Source organism: Bos indicus, chromosome 19 (assembly GCF_029378745.1).
Source record: "Bos indicus isolate NIAB-ARS_2022 breed Sahiwal x Tharparkar chromosome 19, NIAB-ARS_B.indTharparkar_mat_pri_1.0, whole genome shotgun sequence".
Classification (NCBI taxonomy): Eukaryota; Metazoa; Chordata; class Mammalia; order Artiodactyla; family Bovidae; genus Bos; species Bos indicus.
Window position 1 is genome coordinate 48,918,123 of NC_091778.1, and position 15,094 is coordinate 48,933,216.

The following is a 15,094-nucleotide window of genomic DNA, read 5'->3' on the forward strand; positions in this document are numbered from 1 at the left end:
CCTCCCCAAGCCACCCTCGCCCCAAAGGCAAACACTTTCAATGTTTAGAGATATTTCTCTGATCCATACCTCCATCTTTGTAAATAATATTTATGGTCTGCTATAACTGTTTTGATCAGTTCTGTGCATTATCTATTGCTTCTTATGGATGATGAGAATTTTAGCTCTTTTACCTTCCTTGCTCTGTCCACCATGTCACTATAGTTATATCATGATTTTTGTCTGAATCCGTGTTATATTATATTCCACAGTATTAATACTGTGGCAATACGGTTCACTGTAGAACCAAGAATAACATTTTCTTCTTGAGCAGTTTTGTTTTTCCTGGGTTATGAAATGCCTCATTTTAAAATTTGCTTCTTTTTCTTCAAAACGATGATTGTCGTTCCATAACTCTTGCTGCTGCTAAGTCGCTTTAGTCGTGTCTGACTGTGTGCGACCCCATAGACAGCAGCCCATCAGGCTCCACCATCCCTGGGATTCTCCAGGCAAGAACACTGGAGTGGGTTCCCATCTCCTTCTCCAATGCATGAAAGTGAAAAGTGAAAGTGAAGTTGCTCAGTCGTATCCGACTCTCAGCGACCCCATGGACTGCAGCCTACCAGGCTCCTCCATCCATGGGATTTTCCAGGAAAGAGTACTGGAGTGGGGTGCCATTGCCTTCTCCGTCCATAACTCTTAATGCTTTGTAAAATGGCTCTCAGGACAGTTTTCCACATCAGTTATATTCCCCCTGCCACACACACACTCTGGAAGCCCCAGAGTTCTCCATCAAACGAACCTGGACCTCGGATGCTCTCAAGGCTTACCACCTAGTTGTTATCCTGGAAATTCTGTTGCTGTGTTTGATCACATGTCATGATCTTTCTTGATTATATTCCTTTCTTTGATGGAGCACATCATCTAGTAGCTTCCCAAGAAAAAATGCCAAGGAGGTAAATTTTCTGAGATTTAATGTTCATAAAAGTGTCTTCATTCCATTCTCATACATTACCATTTGTTTGATATCATAAAACTGGAGTTTAAAAATTATTCTCCCTCAGAATTTTGAAGGCATCCACCTTTTTAAAATTTTTAAGTTAATTTTTATTGGAGCATAATTGCTTTAGAGTGTTGTGTTAGCTTCTACTGCACATAGCTTGGGTCAGCCATACATACATATATGTATACATATACATATATCTACTCCCTTTTGGAAGATACCCATCTTGAACTTCCAGTATTACTATATAAGTAATACGGTTTTCTTGTTCTAGTTGCTAAGTCATATCTGACTCTTTGTGACCCCGTGGACTGCAGCACACCAGGCGTCCCTGCCCTTTACTATTTCCCGGAGTTTACTCAAACTCATGTCCATTGAGTTGGTGATGCTATCTAACCATCTCATCCTCTAGTTCCATCCCAGTATGGTACTATTCTTATTCCTGATTCTTTATATATACTTTTTTTTCCTTCCAGAAGCTTTTAGAATCTTCTCTGTCACCAGTCTTACTAGGTCTTTTTTCTTTTCATATTCTATTGGTGCCTAGTGAACCCTGGGTTTATTCTTTGATTCAGGAAAATGCTTTTGTATTATTTATTGATAATTTCCTCACCACCACTTCCTCTGTTATCTTATTCTACAACTCCTTTTAGTCAAAAATTAATTTCCTATGTTAATACTCTTTACTTCCCTGTTTCCTATACTTTCGTTTTCCTATTTTGTTTTATGATCCACTTTAAAGAGATTTCCTCAACATCACCTTGCAATACTTTTCACACACACACAAAAAATTGGCTATCACATTTTTAATTTCCAATAGGTCCTTTCTTCCCCCAGTTGTTCCCCTCTTTTTTAGAGCATACTGTTTTTGTGTTATGGATGCAGTATGTTCTCTTTTCTCTTCCTTAATAGTTAGATAGTGAAAACCTGATGGAAGCCTGTGTATGCGGAGAGCTTCACTATAGAGAATTAAGATGACCTGTCAACTTTTACTGCAAAACCCCGAAGTCAATGTCCATAAGTTTTTTTCCTGCACTGTTCATCTTATCTAGCAGGGAATCCACCAATCTCCTGAGGGTGTATATCCTGGCTGCCAGCATTCTGAAGCTAGTAGAGAGAGAGAGAGAGAGAGAAATAGAGAGAAAGTGAAGTTTCATCACTTAGATTGCAGACTTTTACATAAGCCCCTTGTTTCAGTCCTGCACCTGCTCCTTACCTACCCTGTGTCTGGTATCCCTAAGCCTGGATTCTCTTAGTTTCTTGAGTGAATATAATCCTCTTTCCTGTGGGTTTTGGGGAAGGTAGTCACCCAGCTGGGCAAGATGGGAGGGATATCTGGGGATCCAACTGCTCCTTCCATAAACGTCAAATAATGTCTGTGTTTTCAACTTCCCTCCTCACCCCTCTTCTTCCACAGTATCTGGTGCTTATAATTCCTGTGGTTTTATGAGGTTTGACAGATGAGTCAGCCTTATATCCTCAGCTAGCACTTGCTTCACCTTCTTCTGTTAAGCTATTTAATCCTACATTCATATTCCATCCTTATATATTATAATCAGAAATTAGATATTTCTCATCAACAGAGTTTGCATTTATGTTTCTTTTTTTTCCCCAAATCACTCTGTGATAATCTTTTATTTTGTGACAATTATTTATTTATTTGGCGGCATGGTGGGATCTTAGTTCCCTAAGCAGGGATTGAACCTGTTCCCCTCCCCCACCCCTGCAGCGGAAGCACAGAGCCTTAACCGCTGGACTGCCAGGGAAGTCTCCGCATTTCTGTTTCTTATCCTCCTTATTTTGGAGGAATGCCGTCTCCAGTGTTTGAAGAAGTCTCTTGTCATGGTTAATTAGTAATGAGGAACAGGAAGGCATCTTCACTGTCATAAGCTTCTAATTTCTTCATAGAAATCCTGTCCAGGTATGAGCCAGAAATGGCATGTTTCCCCCAACTACATTTTCAGTTGTCCCCACTTAGGTACACACCCATTTACAAATGGGCTTCTGAAAACAGTTTGAGACTTCCCTCATTTCACTGCTAACTCAGTGCAACTTTAAAAGACATCTTTGTTTTTTCTTTTTTCTAAATATCCCGTGTAAGCTGACTCCAGCCTCTTCTTTAGAAAAAATCAGAATAAATGTCATCTAGAAATACACAAATGCTGAAGAGCTTTCATCATCACAGTCATTTATTTATTCATTTGGAATAGATGTTTGGAACACCTGTAATACAAGATTGAAGCTAAAGCAGTGAACCAGACAGACACAGTCCCTGTTATCAGGTAGCCTACGTTTTTGTGGTGGGAGAAGGCCAATGAACAAACAAATACATGGTATATCGGATGGTGATGAGTGCTAGAAAGAAAGTCTTCACATGTTGTCACTTCTTAGTCTCTCATCAGGAGAAAAGTCCCAGGACTTCCCTGGCTATCCACCCATTAAGACTCTGCGCTTCTACTGCCGGGAACACAGGTTCAGTATCTGATCGGAGAAATAAGATCCCACATGCCTTGCGCTGCAGTCAAAAAGTTAGAAGAGAGAGAAAGAAAGAAATCCCAAGATTCCATATGTTCAATATTTGGAAAATGTTATTTATTTTTAGTAGGAAATTAGTAACTATATTTACTTGAAAACTGATCGTGTTTTAAATTCCATGGTTGTGCCTTCCTTAAGCACAAGATAAATCAATCTCTTTTGTACCTAGAAATGGGATATTTTTATGGGGTCACACAGAGTTGGACACGATTGATGTGACTTAGCAGCAGCAGCAGCAAACCTTCTATAAGAAATGGCTCCTTAGATTAAAGTTGACGTTTGATTCAATATTTTGAAGATGTTAAATGTTAGAAGTGAGATATATTAATCATTATTTACACTTAAGGAATATATTTAAAGTTTCATGCTTATTTCTTCCTTAAGCAAAATATAAATACCTCTGTTTGTATGCAGAGATGGAATATCTTAAAATTTACACTGAACATTGTGAAACAAATGGCCCCTTAGATTAAAATTGAATGTTATCCGAGTAATTGTGCCACATTTCCAGTTCAAACACAGGTTTATGTTATAGAAGCATAGAGCAGAAGCCAGCGACCTTGCTTCTCATCTGTAACAAATGATGAGATCTTTTCGAATCAGTTAGTATGTTGATAATGCAAGCTATTAAATGAAAATTAAAAGTACCCTTGAAAAACTGCTTGATTTGATAGTTCTTAATGTCAGTTCTTGTGTATCATTCATTATCGTCGATATTTCATAGTATTCTTGAGGCTTCTTATGCTTCTTCCTAATTGAGAACATTGAGTTCTTGTCACAACTTTAGAGCAACTTTATTTATTGAAGAAACACTTTCCACTTGAAGTAACAGGTTTTGCTAGGTCTAGATCTCTTAATGTATTTCCAGTTAATATTATGTATTTCTTCTGAAGTATAGCTGAGGTGTGTGGAGATCTTGTTCAGAGCCTTTCCTGGGTGTGTGACTTTAGAACAACCATCACTTTTCCAGGGTTTCATTCTGTTATCTGTGTGGTCAGACATGTAGAATTCTCCAGACAGAGAGACTGACTTATATTTACTGTGGGCATAATGCACATTGAGCTTAGTACTTTTTACATTATATTTGTTATTTCACTTCTTCATTCTTACCTTGAACCTCTGAGGTGGTCACTGTCATCCCCATTTTACAGATGAGGACACTGTGCTTCAGTGATAGTTAATTTTTCCAGTGTCTTCCTATTAGTAAATAGCAGAGCTTGGATACAGAGTCAGTGTTCACCCCAATAAAGTGAGTCGTCTTCTTCCCATTTAACAGATACAGAAACTTACCTCATACTGAGGTTATGTAACTCACCAAGATAACTAGAACATGACTTGAAACCACGATTTAAACTGAGGCAGGCAGGCTCCAGAGTCCAGGCTTTTAACCACTGTAGCGCTCTCCAGTGCAACAGGAAGGATTTTTGTTTCGTGTTCTTATGGAAAAATCTGTCGATAATTGAAAGTGGCTTCAAAGCAAGAAACTTATAATGAAGGAGCACCTTCCAGAAATTTCGCTGACCTCAAATTCTTCTTCAAAAAGTTTCCTTTTTCAAAAGTGACTAGACGCTCTTGTCACATTAGGTAAGTTGCCACTGGCTTAATCCTTAAGACTAAAAAGCTAATACCTCTTAAATAAGCTAATTAGAGAAACTAGCTAATTTTAATAAGTGTCACAGAGACACAAAAAGCAGAGGATTTTTCCCCCCTAGGGAAATCTATGTAAGAAAAAAAAACCTGAAATGTCATCCTTGCCAAGAGACGAGTTCTGTACTAAATCAGGATGATGTCAAGTGATCACGGTTCATTCCTGAGCTAGTTGCTGCTAGTGTTCCAGGTATCAGCAAGGAAGTGATCCTGTCAGCAGTTCAGAAATGCCTGTTGAGCGTAATACGAGACTTAACCGCACACACACACACACACACACTCACAGGGAGAGAGGAAAACAAAAAATAACATCAGCGAAGTACGAGATTCAGAAAAAGAAAAACGGTATGAGATTTGGTTTGGGTTCCAGTTGACTATTTTGAAGAGATTTACATTTTAGGAGAAATGTGATCCAAACTAAACAGCAAATAACCTATAGATGATGTTTTATAAAATGTGTCTAGGGTTTTTTTTTCCTCTAAAAATTAACATCAAAATTTTATAGTGAGACCCAGATGCATCCACACTCAGGATACTGAATATGGAAACAACCTTATTTATTTATTTCTCAGGGTTTTTTTTTTTTTTTTTTTTTTTTTGCTTTTTAATCTTGTCTCTTCCACTAGATGGGTCAGTATTTAAATTATTGTTCACCACTCTGTCACCAGCTCCTAACACAACGCCTAGCACAGAAGTATGTGTTAAATGAGTGAATAAATTGTAATCTGTTCTCTGTACTGAAGTCTGAGTAATCCTTCTAAAACAGATTTCTGTTCTTGCTACTTAAAATCTGTCAGTGGCTCCTCCTTGCCCTTGAATGGAATCCAAACTCCGTTCTTGAAACATGACTATTATCGTAAAGGACCTTTACATGCATGCGTGCTAAGTTGCTTCAGTTGTATTGGTGCGCAACCCCATGGTCTGTAGCTGGCCAGACTCCTCTGTCCATGGGATTCTCCAGGCAAGAAGACTAGAGTGGGTTGCCATGGCCTCTCCAGGAGATCTTCCTGACCCAGGGATCGAACCCAAGTCTCCTCTGTCTCCTGCATTGGCAGGCAGGTTCTTTACCACTAGCACCACCGGGGAAGCCCAGAGGGCCTTTACATTTTTTATCTAGCCCAGGGTTTCTCAGCCTCAACACCGTTGACATTTTGGGCCAGATAACTCTTGGTCTGCGGGCTGTCCTGTTTATCCCGGCCTCTGCCCACTGTCCAGTGGTATCCTGCCACCCACAGTCATGTTGACCAAAACTGTCTCCAGACGTCACCAAATGTCCCCTGGGGAGCAGAGCCACCCCAGATGAAAGCCTCTGCTCTATCTATCTGCTCATATCTCCCGCCTCTCCCCACTCACTCGAATTCTAGCTGCATTGGAGGTGTAAAGCTGTGTCTTGCCTGAGGGGCGTCACACGTGCTGTCTTCCTCTGCCTGGGACACACCTGCCCCAATGCGCTTGTCATCATCCTTTAGATTTCAGCTTAAGTTTCACCTCTAAGGAGGCCTTTCCAGCTCTCCTTAGTTCCTTAGATGGCCCCAGCTTGTGTTACACCTGCATCTTGTATTTCCTATCTCATCATGCTTTTTCCCCAGTTCTATCGAGATTAACTGACATAGAATACTGTCTTAGTTAAAGATGTACAGCATAATGATTTGATATGTGTAGTTAGTTAATAGCCATCACCTCACATAGTTACAGAATTTTTGGTGTGATAACTTTTAAAGTCTACTCTCTTAAGTCATTTTCAACTATATAATGTAGGACTGTAAACTGTAGTCACCAGGTAGTACATTATGGTAATAATAATAATGTTGCAGATGGATACTGAAATTAGTGGGTAACAATTTGGGGAGGAACAGTATTTGCACTGACTCAAAGTATCTCCTCTAAGATATTTAACTATAAAGGGTAAGATAGTAGCTTTATAGTAAAGAAACCTGGCAGAAACCTTTACCTCAAGGTCAGCACCACCAGGATCAGGACGCGTCACATCATGAACCCTGTGACATGATCCACTGAAAAGGACAAAACATTGTTTTTGTGGTATTCTTGCCAAAAAAAAAAAATCTCAACTGGAAAATGAGGAAAACATGAGAGGAACTCACACTGACTGATATTCAACAAAGTAACGGATCAGTACTCTTCAAAAGTGTCAAGGCCATGAAACACAAAGACTGAGGAGCTCTTACAGACTACAGGAGTCTAAGGAGAAATAACAACTGGATAGAATGCTGGAACAGAAAAAGGTCATGAGTGGAAAACTGACAGAATTTGAATACTGCCTCTAGTTCATAGTGTGTGCCAGTGTTATTTCCTGGTTTCAATAATTATGCTATGATTATGTAAGATGTTAAGGGAAGCTGGGTAAGGAATATACGGAAACTCACATCTTTTTGCAACATTTAAGTCTAAAATTAGCTCAAAATAAAAAGTTTAAAAAAAAAAAATTCCTACTGCAAAAAAAAGAGCTCCAAGCTGGAAAATTACTGAGGCCAAACCCAAGTCTTGAGCTATTCCTAGCTGCCAGTCCCAGGATGAGAATTACAGCCATAGTTGAGGGAGAAAGGGCAAAGTAAATGTTTTTACCCTGAGCCACGAGGTCACTAGACATAGGAAAATCCAAACTGAAGTATTGGAAGGGATGTGCCGAGGAGGAAATCAACCAGGTGGTAGTGAGAGAGTTCAAGAAAGAGTGATGAGAAGGAGATAGGGAATAAAAATATGAGAGCGTGAAGGAAGGTCAGTGGCAACATTAGAGTTTGCTGGGACCTCCCTGGTGGCCCCATGGTTAAGAGCCTGCTCTTCCGTGGCAGGGGCACGGATTCAATCCATGATTGGAATCCCCCATCCTGCATGCCATGTGGCATGACCCCGAAAAAAATTTTAAGTGATGCCAGTGACAGCTGATGTGAGAGTTGGACCATAAAGAAGGCTGAGCACCAAAGAATCGATGCTTTTAATTGTGGTGCTGGAGAAGACTTAAAGAGTCCCTTGGACAGAAAGAAGATCAAATCAGTCAATCCTAAGGGAAATCAACCCTGAATACTCATTGGAAGGACTGATGCTGAAGCTGAAGCTTCCTGTACTTTGGCCACCTGATGTGAAGAACTGACTCATCAGAAAAGACCCTGATGCTGGGAAATATTGAAGGCAGGAGGAGAAGAGGGCAGCAGAGGATGAGATGGTTGGATAGCATCACCACGTCCATCAAGTTGGTGATGCCATCCAGCCATCTCATTCTCTGTCGTCCCCTTCTCCTCCTGCCCTCAATCTTCCCCAACATCAGGGTCTTTTCTGATGAGTCAGTTGTTCACATCAGATGGCCAAAGTATTGGAGCTTCAGCTTCAGCATCAGTTCTTCCAATGAATATTCAGGATTGATTTCCTTTAGGGTTGACTGGTTTGATCTCCTTGCAGTCCAAAGGACTCTCAAGAGTCCTCTCCAACACTCCAGCTCAATTCTTGGCACTCAGCTCTCTTTATGGTCCAACTCTTATATCCATACATGACTACTGGAAAAACCATAGCTTTGACCAGATGGACCTTTGTTGGCAAAGTAATGTCTCTGCTTTTTCATATGCTATCTAAGTTGGTCATAGCTTTTCTTCCAAGGAGCAAGCGTCTTTAAATTTCATGACTGCAGTCACCATCTGCAGTGATTTTGGAGCCCAAGAAAATAAAGTCTGTCACTATTTCTACTGTTTCCCCATCTATTTATCATGAAGTGATGGGACTGGATGTCATGATCTTTGTTTTTTGAATGTTGAGTTTTAAGCCAACTTTCTCACTCTCCTCTTTCACTTTCATCAAGAGGCTCTTTAATTCCTCCTCACTTTCTGTCATAAGGGTGATGTCATCTGAAGTTATTGATATTTCTCCCAACAAACTTGATTCCAGCTTGTGCTTCATCCAGCCCAGCATTTTGCACAATGTATTGTGCATATAGGTTAAATAAGCAGGGTGACAATATACAGCCTTGACATACTCCATTCCCAATTTGGAACCAGTGCAATTTTCCGTGTCCAGTTCTAACTGTTGCTTCTTGACCTGCATACAGGTTTCTCAGGAGGCAGGTAAGGTGGTCTGATATTGCAGTATTATTATTCCAGTAATACCAGTTGGTCTGGTATTACTGGAATAATAGTGACTGAATATAGGCCGTGGTCACTTCCTCAGAGCTGTAGGGAGTGATCTTTTGCCCTTCACTGAACACTAGCACAGTGAGAGACTGAAGGTAAAAAACTGTGTTTCCTATTCATGTATGTTGGAAAAGTTGTTGTAATGTCAACAGATAATTCGGGAGAAATACCAAGTGTTTTTGACAGATTATATGTACACTTACATACCATCTAGCTGCCTGGAAATATCTAGTAAGTGACCTATTTTGAGTCAAAGTACAAATTTCATGAAGATGTTGAATGGTCTGTCTGCCTGAAGTCTGCAGAGGAGTTAAGATTTTATATTTGGAATGCCTAAAAATTTTTAAACTCAAAGAAACAAAGGCAGCCCCAGAAGGGGCAACTTTCTCAGTGATCTCTGTTAGGTGAAACTTCAGATAGCCAAGAGTGTAGATGATTTTTAATGAAACCAGGGCAAGAACCCTCTTCCTAAATTTTAAACTTTTTATCTTCACACTCGTTTCCCATTACTTCAGGTAAACGGTAAGTTATAGCTGATTTGCTCAGCTGTACTTTGCCTCGACATAGGAAATCAATTGAGATAAAATATGATGAAAGTTCATATTGATTCAGAGATTTGCTGTTTTCTTTTTATAAAGTGGAGATTTGTGTCCATGTGTACATAACCACTGACTTTCACTGTTCACTAAGAGGACAGATCAATTGCTGTCAAGTTTTCTTTTTGGGTTCCTTACCTTGTGTTTAAGATCAGTAATAAAGCAGTGATCAATCTATCTACAAAAGAGAGTGGAGATTTCTAAGTATACCTCCTCATTTCCATTTCCACACTATGCTCCGACATCATTGCTTCACTTACAAGCAATCCCTGTCCTCAGCTTTCCAGGTGTAGTAACATTTCCTGTGTTGTTCATTTTTTTTTTAATGTTAATGAGAAGGACTTCAGATATTTTTTAAAAAGTGATATTTCCAGCATTTGTTAAAGAGCTAGAATGACCATACCTACAGGTTAGGAGTCATTTCAAAGCAGAACACTTTCGTGGATGATTCTGTTCTTTGAGAGCTGGGGTCCCAGTAGTATATCTGTGCATGCTCTTAGGGCAAATTTCAAATGCCTGAGGCACAAAGGCAGTAGCTGAAAAGAAGAAAGTGTACAGAACCTTGATGATGACCGTGATAATGATGGAGAGGAAGAGGAGAAGACATTGCTGGTGGTGGTGGTGGCGGCATCAGCTAACATGACTGCATTATGTTTTGAGCACCATGTCAAGTGTGGTCTGTACATTCAGGCTAAATCTCCCCTGCAGTTTCTACATAGGCCCATCACTTTTGTAGGTAATACTGAGCCAACAGAGTGGTCTAGATTAAAATCACCCTCTGCCCTTCTTGCCCTTGAGGCAAAAGGAACAACCAGAAGATACAAAGCAAACACTGTGCAAATTTAAACAAATAAGAAAACAGAGCTTAAAATTGCAAGTTCCAGCCAGACTGGCTAGACCCTAGATGATATTAAGATGCATGCATTTTCTGAGTTCTTTGAATTTAACACGTGCATCTGACAAAAATCTCACTCCTCCTTCCTATTATCTAGTTCTTATCCTCTCTGTCTCTGGGTGCTTAGAAAACTATTTAGTGATAATTCTTAAGTCTGCATTATTTTATTTTCCATAAGACTGATTACAACACAATTATAATTTTTTAAATATGCCTTATAAACATATGTTTGTTGAATCTAACATATGGTATTTCTCTGGTTATTTTATTCCTGATGCTTTGTTACAGTATCAGATTGTTTCATGTACTACTTCATGCTGAATAAATTAGAGAGATTAATCTTTATTCTCAGGCCTGCTTCCTATTTTAATCTAGAGGAAAAGCTCAGTTTGTATTTATAAGTTTTATTTATGAATTATGGTACCAAACACATACAAGAGAAATATTGGGTCAAATTTGTTATCTTAGATAAATCAGGGCAATTTCCAAGTTAACAGCTTTTGTTTTCACTTCAAGAAGTTGAGGAGTGGGGTGACAGAAGACAGTGTTAGAGAATAACCATACAGTAACCATGACCAACTTAGTGACCAAACACACACACACAACCATGACTGCTGCTCTTGCTGCTGCTCAACCTGTCTGCGTGCTCATCTTTCTTTCTTAGGTGGTTGCCTATCACTATTGCCAAGCAGATAATGCCTACACCTGCCTGGTGCCTGAGTTCGTCCACAATGTTGCTGCCCTGCTCTGCCGCTCCCCTCAGCTGGCAGCCTATCGGGAGCAGCTTCTCCGAGAGCCTCACCTCCAGAGCATGCTGAGCCTTCGGTCCTGTGTTCAAGACCCCATGGCCTCCTTCCGGAGGGGAGTGCTGGAGCCCCTGGAGAATCTCCACAAAGGTACAGATGAGGTGCAGAGCAGGTGGAAGGTGGAGGCTCTGGAGCCCAAGTTCACCTGGGGGCATGTTATAGAAATGATTATTTTTATCACACTGCCAAAAGTTAAATGTTCCTACAGGGTACAGTTAACAAATAAAAGATTTTACTCAGAGGAAAAAAAAAAAAATAAGAAATTCCTCCAAGAATTGGTAATTCCTTCTCTCTGCATAAAAATTCTCATTCTCATTTCCAAATACAATGCATTCTTCTTGAACTAAAGATAGTTGAGCTTCCAGTCTTTTCTGTGGAGTTCAAATAGATCACTAAAACCATGGCTCCCTCTCTATGCCATGGAGTTTCTATGGTTACAAACATCCTCAGTCTTTATATTTGCCTTTTTTTTTATTACTCCACAGTCAGGTAAAATGAAAGGGTTACATAACTATGTGTATGCAAAAAAAAATACTTAATCATCCACTAAAAGGTATTAAGATATTTTTAAGAACTGGGGAGAAGTGATCATGTCCATGCCTTTTCTTTGTTTTAACTCTGCAACTCTGGTGGTATTGTTTTTCAGTTGTGTCCGACTCTTTGCAGCCCCATAGATTGCAGCATGCCAGGCTTCCCTGTCCCTCACTATCTCCCAGAGTTTGTTCAAACTCATGTCCATTGATTTGGTGATGCCATCCAACCATCTCATTCTCTGTCACCCCCTTCTCCTGCCCTCAATCTTTCCCAGCATCAGGGTCTTTTCCAATGAGTCAGCTCTCTGGTGTTGGCCGAGGCCTAAGTGTAACTACCTCATTCTTCACCTCTGCCCCTTCCCCAGCATGTTCTGTCCATGCTGGGAGCCGAAGAAAAGGACCTGAGTAAGCATGAGATGCCTGAGCAATCCTGTTTATCCCTGAGAGACTTACATACTTTCCTTGAACATTTCTCAGGTACTCGTATAAGAATTTGCATTCTCCTGGCCACTGTCTCATTATGTCGACTTCCATGCTGATCACCATGTATCAGAGTTTTTCTTCTGGACTCCGATAACCTCTGTCTATAGCTTTGCTACCTACCAATCAGCTTTCCCACGCCCTAGACTTTTCTAACATTGAAATTCACCACAAATATTTTAAACATGTTTTCTGTCCATTCAGTCAACCTTTAAATCCCATTAATTGTGCCTTCTTGATGTTTCTCACGTCTCAAAATCATTCCTGCCACTGTCACCCTAAAGGCTGCTCAGCTGCCTGTGACATCACATCTGTGTTGCTGCCGTTACTGGTCTTTGGACTTCTGGTCTAGTGCTGTGTTCACATCATAACACATTTGGAAAATTATTCGAATGTATATAGCACACAGGGGTAAAAAATCAAGACTCCTCGTGGCTGGACATCTCTGGTTCTGAAGCTACAGCTGCACGGAGCCCCTGATGCCCGGAGGGCTGAAGGAATTCATGTTTAGGCACATCTCTAACCCATTCATGGCATTCCTGGTAGGTAATATCTGCCCCAGTCTCTACAAGTCTTCTAGACTTTACGTACTGCTTCCAGATAAAGCTTTATAAAACAGTGCTCTGGTCACTGAATTTCCCTGTTCAGAAACCTCCAGTGACTCCCTGTTAACTCACTGAATTAACTTCCAGCTCCTTAGTCTGTCATTTAAGGTATTTAATAGCCTGGATCCAACCTACTTTCTAGCCTTATGATCCACTTTTACCCTTATGAACCCTGTGTTTACATATAAACCAAAATATTCACAAATCCCTAAATACTTCCTTAAATTTTCCTGCCTCCATACATCTGCTCATTGATTCCTTTTCTTGATATGCCTTCTCCTCACATCTCAGAATCCTACCCATCTTTCATGGACCACCTTAAATACCACCTTATTCATGAAATACCTACTGATCCACCTACTTCCTCCAATAAGTTACAGTGTCCTTCCAAATTGACATTAGGGTTTTTTTTTATATCTTACTTATGGTATTTCATATATTACTACCTATATATATTTTACTACATAATATATTACTACATAATATATTTCATATATTACTACATTTCATATATTACTACTAATTTAATAGAACTTCAATTTTTGTTACTAACATTTATTGAACTCTTATTATATGTCAGATATACTTTGTGCTTTATAGGAATTAGTTGTTTCTATGCTTATTCCTTTGTCTGAATTATATGCTGTTGAGGCTAAGAACTTATTCAACTTTTATCCTTCATGGTGATTACCTCAACCATGAACGTAGCAGGCATTTCAGGACATAAATTTTGAACAAATAAGTAAGATAGAAATTGTTCCCATATAGGGATAACTTGAGGGAAGGTCAGTGATACAGGATCTACATTTTAATGCTAATTTAAGGAAAGTATTCAAATGTTTGCAGGCTCAGCTCTAGATTCTCAACCATAATTCATGTGTTTTATAATTTTGCTACTAAATATATTTGCTGCTCATTTAGGTCTCCACAACCAGCTTTAGCTATCCCCATTGATAAATGTTCTCTGAGTGAATTTAATTATTCTATCAAATTACCATGTTCTTACCCTGAAAACAAAATCACCATCATGAGCAACAGCTGGAAACACAATTTGTAAAATAAATTAAATACTGAAAATTATTTGATTAATCCCAAAGAAGACTGGAAAGAAAAAACAGAATATATATATATATATATATATATATATATATTTTTTTTTTTTTTAAGTATGGAACAAGCAAAATGCAAGACTTAAATCAACTGTATGAGTAATTACATTAAATTTAAATGGACCAAATAATTCTGTTAAAAGGCAGAAACCATCAGACTGGATTATAAAAGCAAGACTCAGTAATATGCCATGCATAGGAAAGTTTATTTAAAGACACAGATTCAAAGTGAAAGAGCAGAAAAATATGTACCCTATAAACATGGAGTATAAGAAAGCTGGAGTGAGTATGTTCATGTGAGGAGGAGTGGACTTCAAGACAAGGAGTATGACCAGAGGGGCATTTCATAAACACAAAAGGATCAGTTCATCAGAAGATAAAATAATCCTAAATGCGTATGAACCTAACAGTGAAGTTTCAAAATACATGAATCAAAAACTAAACTAGAACTAAAGAGCTGAATAGACAAATAATTATAGTTGGAGATTTTAACTTCTCTGTCTCAATAACTGTTAGAACAAATAGACAGAAAATTAGTAAGTATATAGAAGATTTTAACAACACTGTCAACCAGTGTGACCCAGTTGGCATTTGTAGAACACTGTCAATAACTGCATAATACACATTCCTTTCAAGTGCACAAGGATTGTATCTGGGCCATAAAATAAGTCTGAATTCAAAAAACTAAAATCTTACAGAAAATGTTCTCTGAGATAATGGAATTTAATTAGAAATCAATATACAGAAAATCCCCAGATATTTAGGAATTT

The 15,094-nt window shown here is 39.1% G+C and overlaps 1 protein-coding gene across 9 annotated transcripts in view; it reads left to right on the forward strand.

Moving 5' to 3' along the window:
• Positions 1 to 15,094, forward strand: part of TANC2 (tetratricopeptide repeat, ankyrin repeat and coiled-coil containing 2) — a 364,370-nt gene that overhangs the window by 278,294 nt on the left and 70,982 nt on the right. For all 9 annotated transcript variants that reach the window (XM_019981630.2, XM_019981634.2, XM_019981631.2 and 6 more), the window contains one exon: positions 11,456 to 11,687. In XM_019981630.2, coding sequence (XP_019837189.1) covers positions 11,456 to 11,687 — 232 coding nt within the window. The remainder of the gene's footprint in view (positions 1 to 11,455; positions 11,688 to 15,094) is intronic.